Here is a 6,844-nt window from a genome sequence, read left to right as displayed (position 1 = left end):
CTAGTTACTTGGGAGAAGAGACCAACACCCACCTCGCTACAACCTCCTTTCAGGTAGTTGTAGAGAGCGATGAGGTCTCCCCTCAGCCTCCTTTTCTCCAGGCTAAACAACCCCAGTTCCCTCAGCCGCTCCTCATAAGACTTGTGCTCCAGACCCCTCACCAGCCTCGTTGCCCTTCTCTGGACACGCTCCAGCACCTCAACATCCTTCTTGTAGTGAGTAACGCAGCTCCTGCGTTAAAGCGACTGCGCATGTTATTTCTGTATTAGAGGGAGTCTTTCCAAGTTACTAAGATTACCATACACCGTTACAAAACGCATTACCTTATCTTATTCGTGTCTTAAATGGGTAAAGATCGACCTATGGTAAAGAAATTATATGTGCTCTTTTCCTTCTAATGACAACTCTCCTACAACTTGGAAATACACTCGAGATCCTGTTGTACCATGAAAGGCATTTAGGAGGTTGGTCTCACCTCCACGGTTGATTATTTAATTGCTTCCCAAGTAAAAGTTTGATGGTGGGGCCAAGACCCCAAGTAAAAGTTTGATGGTGGGGCCAAGATGAGGGGTCAGCAGATCTGCTGGCATCAGGCTGAAGGTTCAGCCGCAGCGGTGCTTGCAGGAGCCCAAGGCCACTATTTAAAGGCTCATTTACTAGGACCACCTATCTGATCACGAAGGAAATGCTGCTGTTTTGCAGAAGGAAAGGCGTAAATGCTTCCACCTATGGCACTATCTGGAGTCGGGCTGTAGGTGCAGCCCGTAATTCACCCGTAGATCATACGCACTTGCTCTGAGGAGCTGGCAGGAAAGTGTAGCATTACATTTATTGAAAGTATTGATTCACACATTATTAGGAACACAGTACCACTTTAGGAAAGGTTATCAGAAATACAAACATATTAAGTAACGTCAGATGTAAACCAACCATCTGGTCCACTTTTCTACATGCTAAATGTATTTTTTTTCTAGATCTGTCCATACCGCGCAGGTATGGTTAGTAGCCCTCGTTCTGCTGGCAGAGTATTCTATGCAGATTGACCTGTCCCAGCACTGGCTTCCGAGAACAGAGATCATAACGTAGTTTAAAAGAAGAAAAAAAGGAAAAAAAAAAAGGCATGTGAACCTACTATCCTAAGGCTCTGTTTGAGCCTGGCAAGCTAAGCTGGAAGCTGGTTTTATCCTTATGGCCAAAAGCAGAATACAATGGAAGCCTCCCCCAAGAAGAGAGAATTTACAGATTTTATTAGGCCTTACAGATAACGATAGTATGCTTTATCAGTAGTCACTGTATGGACCAAAAGAGATATGCAATTAATGTGAACATACTATATTACTAAACTAGTATTACCACAAAAATGAAAAAGACTTTTCCAGACTAGAAGACTGCTTATCTCTGGCTAATCTCAAGAGGTGTTTTTAATTGTTTAAAAAGAGCCTCATTATCACATATCCTGCAGTTCTAGAGGTGAGGCACTACAGCACAAGCATCAAAAATCTCACCCGAATTCCCAGTTTTATATATGCTATGACTAAAATTCAAAAAAATCACTTCCAGACAACTTCAGTCTCAAATCTCTTAAGTCTCTCAAATTTGTCTTAAATCTCTGGATATCAAAAACCTCTAATGTACTTGCTCCTGAGGATAACTAGCCCCCAAATTATTTTTTTTAAGTATACCTGAAATATATTCATAATTTACAAACACGTTTCAGGGTTACATGATTGGTAAGTAAACAAGTCTTTGGTAAATAATAACTACTCTGTTCTTTATTCAGTTAAAAAACTTAATTCATTTTTAAATCTAGCTTAACTGATTTTTTTAATAATTATTTCTATAATGAATAAGGCTCATATGGCACAGTGCTGAGTGGGATGAACGGATGGATGTAGCAAAACCTGAATGATGTTTTCAGGTTACAAGTCCTGTTAACGGTAGGTTCCTGCTCTGGCTCATTTTCTTTTTGTGCCCTCCAGCCAGGCCCAGGAAGCTGAATCTGAATGAACGCTCTCTCTAATGAATTCGATTTCCAACATTTAAAGGTGTCAGCAATCTAGAAAATACTGTCCATTGCAAGGATACATTCTACAGTAGGTACTGGATTGTATGCTAAAAACTACAACAAACCAATTAGTTTAAGGATGAAGCAATACATTATAGGTGCAGTATTTCCTAAAAATGTCTGCCTTACCACTTGGGCGGTAAAACAGAAAAACTATGCACTATGCATGCTTGTGGAAGCTGGAGATGACTGCTTGCTCCCAAAGGAAACCTAAAGGCACAGGACATAGGTAATGTGAATGAGACTCTGGTACCAAACATTGGCTTCGGTTTTATTACAAGAATCCAATTAGAAATTGAATGCCTAAACTGGTATTTTTACTGTTTGTGTACTAGATGCCTTCACTTTGGCTTAAAGATACTACACCATGTCCTTTAAGAAAAATAGCAGCATTAAATAGATCTTGTCATTTCAGAGGAGAAATAAAAAGATGTCTGCTTTAGGTTTGGTTTACAGAGTTTTGGGGATTATTTTAAACATGTCCAAGAAATGATCAGATTATTTTCGATGACTGTTGCAGTTTTACTGTTCTAGTACAGTTTTTTAATCATCTTCCTGTTAAAGGATCAGTTACATTTGAGACAATAAATAGTATACTTTACAATAAATAATATTCAAGTCAAAGTATTGTACTTACAAAATAATGTAACGCTGTAATAGGATCTTCAAGATCAATTCCATTTTATATATTCTGCAGCAAAAATAACATTTCTAGTAGGAAGGAATTACTTATAAACCTAGCAAGATCTACACATTCACATGTGTGTGTAAACAACTTAACAAGGTTTATTATGTTTCCAGAAAAGCTATGCTTTTACAGTAGGTTTTCAGCTAAATGTTATCATAATACGGTGGTAAATATATAACAGTGCTTATATTTAGCTCCATCACAAATTGTTATTTGAAAAAAAATGGAGTGCCATTATTTACAGAGAACAGCAACTTTCCTTTTGCTTCACAAGTGACTGTATCTGTGTGTGAACAAAATGTTAGGGCGAGGCATTCCAGAAGAACTGCAGCTAAGGTTGGACAAGGATGATTTCATGATGAACAGTGAAGGTCCTGGCAATAAATACCTAGAAAGGATATGAAAAATATAGCAGAGTTTACAGGCAAGGTGACATTCAAGAGCAAAAGAATTAGTTGTTCATGTGCCATACCTTAAAATCGTTGTGTGCAAGAAATTATGTACAATAAATACTATTTGTAAAACATACAGGGCATTAGGCACTAGCTAACTCGGGAAACAGTTCTAAACTCAGAGAAACTCTTAGCAACATTTCAAGATGTTGTATGAGGATCAAACATCTTTCCAGTCCTTTATGTTTAAAGCAAGCAGATAAATAACACAATGGCATCCTGTGTAACACTACTCCCAAAAATTAATACTTCACCCATTGTTCTCTGTTATTATAGTACTATTTATTCAATTTAAACTGGGTAAAAACTGCAATCGATGTTAACCAGCTTATAAAAAGTTAAGTTGTAAAAAAAGTTGATTAGGGAAAAACCAGAAATTTTCAGCTTTGGTTTCCAGCTCTAAATCTCTAAAAATAGACTTCTATCATCACTACTCTAGTAAAGCAAGAAACGATGCTACAACCTAGTAAGTCACGTCAGTGACTATTTACCTTTTAAATTCAGGCAACTATATAGCCTGTATTTTATGTAATACTACAAACAATAATTTATCAAATGCCTAATATTCATTCTTAAATCTTTTCATGTTATCATTTCCTAATAGTTAATTGCAGAAGTCATTAGATGAGCACAGTAAGTGTGCAAAAATAACATCCACACTAAATCAGAATTTCGTAATGAATTATGTCAATGTTAGGATGGATTAACACAACACATTGTATAAATTATTGCTTAAAAATTGTTGCATCGTTCTAGTGAATCATATTGATTAGTGATGAATAAGTTAAAAGACCGATCCTACTAATCACATGGATCGAAACAGCATCACACGCTGTCAATGGGAGACTACATAAGAAAGTGTACACGTTTGCTTTGTTTAAGCTTTGAGAAAAGCTGTTATTATAAAAATATTATCACCAATATATTTTTTAAAACCGTTTACAAAAAAACAATGTCTGGTTTGGTATGGGCTGGTGGTGACCTTGACAGTTCACTATGTCACTCGACTGAGTCCTACCTTTGCTTGACGATACAGTAAGAAACTCTGATGCTTCCCAGAGAATATGCCATGTAATAGATAAGATTATTTAGCAAGCTGTAAGGATCTAGCAGTAGATGGTATTTTTTTTAATTTAGTAACACAGGTGACTTTAACAAAATATGAAAAGGCTGACTTTTTACACAGTTTGATTTTAGCTATTATTTTAAAGAGATTTTGGTATAGTTTTTGAGCTTTCCTATTGTTTTCTTTACACTTGTAATTTTGCAAGGAAAAAAAAGACATTAATACACATTTATATTAATACTCCTATTCATCCCCTTCATGACATATAGTGGATTTACAGTTAGGAGATGGGATTGAGAACAAATTTGAAGAGTGACAAAGAACTCTGTGGCTGCTTTCATTATCTTTTTCTCTCTCCCTGTACAAATAAATTTTCCCAGCTAAAGAGGTATCTATTTGTAATCTTTGAAAGCTTTAGTTTCACAAACATTTGTTTCATAAATGCAAACAAAACAAAAAATTGGTTTGTGCTCAGAAAAAAGTTCTTCAAATTAGATTTTATGAAGTCTTGAAAAAATTGACTTCTTGTACATTTATTATACTCTGATCTCTTCTTGCACTTCACACAGTTTTAGAGTCAAGAAAACTATTATTAATAGTGCAGATTCTTATCTCATTTAAAAACAGAAACTTAGATGAAAAGTGAAATAGTACTGTAGTTCTCCCATTTCTATAAAAATAGTTCATTACCTTACAATTGTGGGGCATAATGGGCAAGAGCATTTATTTCCATACATATCTTTCATTTCACAAATTCAGAGTATCATGGTTAACTAGCATATTGCTGCATCCACAGTATAGATGTAACATTTGTGGAGATTAATATAGAAACTGTAACTTTATTCAATCAGAGTTGTCATGACACTCCATTGTTGAAGACATACTGATATTTAGGACATAGAGGGCTTAGATTCCTCTAGCCTGTGAAATTTATGAATAAACTTCCATTCAACGTCCAAAGAAACACAGAAACTGGAGATGGGAAAGTTCTATTGGACCATCCCTTTGACTGCTTTCCAAATGCAAGCCTGTTAGCTGCAGTACATTAGAGTAACCCAATCAGTTTGAATAGTTTGTGGTTGGTCATGATGAAAAATTTTCTGCAGTATTAACAGTAAAAGCAATAAAAACTTCAAGGTTGAAGATTTTCTAGTCTTAGCTAATCCAGATGACTTTACCATACTCCTGCTACAGGTCACTAGATGTTAATATTGAATATGATTTGGTTTGTGGCTAACATACTTCTGCTTTTGCTGTGACCAAACAAATTCAGTTTCTAGTTGGTTTTAAATTATGTTAGAGTGCCTTAAGATCCATATACAATAACAAATGGGTTCAGTGTATCAAATAACTAGTCTGAGATACAGCAGGTAAGCAATTAAGTCATAGAATAAGTTTAACAGATAATATATCAAAGGTCGCTTTTCATGTAATATTTAACTCATAAAGCCCTTCTATGAAATAATGTCTGTAAGATGTTTTATACAAACAAAGCATTTGTAAGTTTATATACATAATAATTCAAATTGCCATTATAGATAGAATTTGGAACCTAAGTAATTTGAAACTTACATTTAATTCTCCACCTACGACTGTTAAATTGCAGATCACTGACTCCCACAGTTGGAGCATTTTCAGTAATCCCTATACTGACGATATTATAATCCCTATTGTATCCGGTTGCAGAACTAAACCAGCCAATGGAGAATCGGGTAAGTGCCAAATAATTTTTTTACTATATGATGCTGTTTTGCAAGGTTTGAAAATATATTTATGCTCTGTAAGATGAAATAACAAAACTTTCGATCTGTAGGTTTTGGAAATCAACTTTGCAAAACTGTGCAATACAGTAAATCAGATGGCACTTACCTGACCCTTGGCTGGAGCTGTGCCCCTATAGCATCCCACTGCGAATGTGAAGCCAGAAGTATCATACATGTTAGGATACCTCTAGGAATGCAAATCTGGAATCAGTGACTTTGAGGGATCTGAGAAGGGGAAGAAAGGAAATTTTCAGTTCACTTTATGGAAAGCCTTTGCTGCAGCCACTTGGGCCATAGGCAACCAAGACTTTACTAAGCGTAGTTTCACACAAAATGTGCATATCTAGTCGTCTTTTAGCAGCACTTCATGAATGGGCTAGAGAGATTAGAACAATAGAAACTCAGGATCAAGGGAAATGTTGGGAGTTTTGCCTTTTTTTTTTTTTTTAAACACATAGTGAACTAGGCTTAAAGAGAAGTGTAGTGGTAGCAACACAGACTGAAACCTGTTCAATATCATCCTTTATACTTATAATTTAGGAAGAGAATATTGAAATGTATACCTTGTGTCACCCCAGTGGGGGCTAATCCCAGTTGGGGATCCTCTTGAATCTGATGAATATTTGTAAACCACCAGCAGGCAGTGTTTACAAAGCTGTACTATTCGTTGGCAACACTGGCGTTGCTCAGGAGTCACCACCTCTGTGCTTTTGCTGAATATGGTTTCCCAAGAGCTCCTGTTATGGAAAAAGACACGACTTCATGTTTTCTGTCACAAATTACAATCTGAGCGCTCTACGGCTTTATATC

General features: G+C 36.1%; 1 protein-coding gene across 5 annotated transcripts in view; it reads right to left on the bottom strand.

Annotated features, from left to right (window-relative positions):
• Nucleotides 1-1,221: 1,221 nt before the first annotated feature.
• Nucleotides 1,222-6,844, bottom strand: part of TTLL7 (tubulin tyrosine ligase like 7) — a 70,984-nt gene continuing 65,361 nt past the window's right edge. For 3 of the 5 annotated variants that reach the window (XM_019470707.1, XM_009274170.2, XM_009274181.2), the window contains exons 19-20: nucleotides 6,598-6,771; nucleotides 1,222-3,141 (exon numbers count right to left, since the gene is read on the bottom strand). In XM_019470707.1, coding sequence (XP_019326252.1) covers nucleotides 3,021-3,141; nucleotides 6,598-6,771 — 295 coding nt within the window. In that variant the 3' untranslated portion in view covers nucleotides 1,222-3,020. Of the gene's footprint in view, nucleotides 3,142-6,140; nucleotides 6,260-6,597; nucleotides 6,772-6,844 lie in introns of all 5 variants that reach the window. The other 2 variants (XR_657335.2, XM_019470698.1) reach the window with 2 other exon arrangements.

Source organism: Aptenodytes forsteri, unplaced genomic scaffold, assembly GCF_000699145.1.
Source record: "Aptenodytes forsteri isolate BGI_AS27 unplaced genomic scaffold, ASM69914v1 Scaffold59, whole genome shotgun sequence".
Taxonomy (NCBI): Eukaryota; Metazoa; Chordata; class Aves; order Sphenisciformes; family Spheniscidae; genus Aptenodytes; species Aptenodytes forsteri.
The sequence above is the reverse complement of the archived record's forward strand: the minus strand, read 5'-3'. Positions and strand labels throughout refer to the sequence as shown.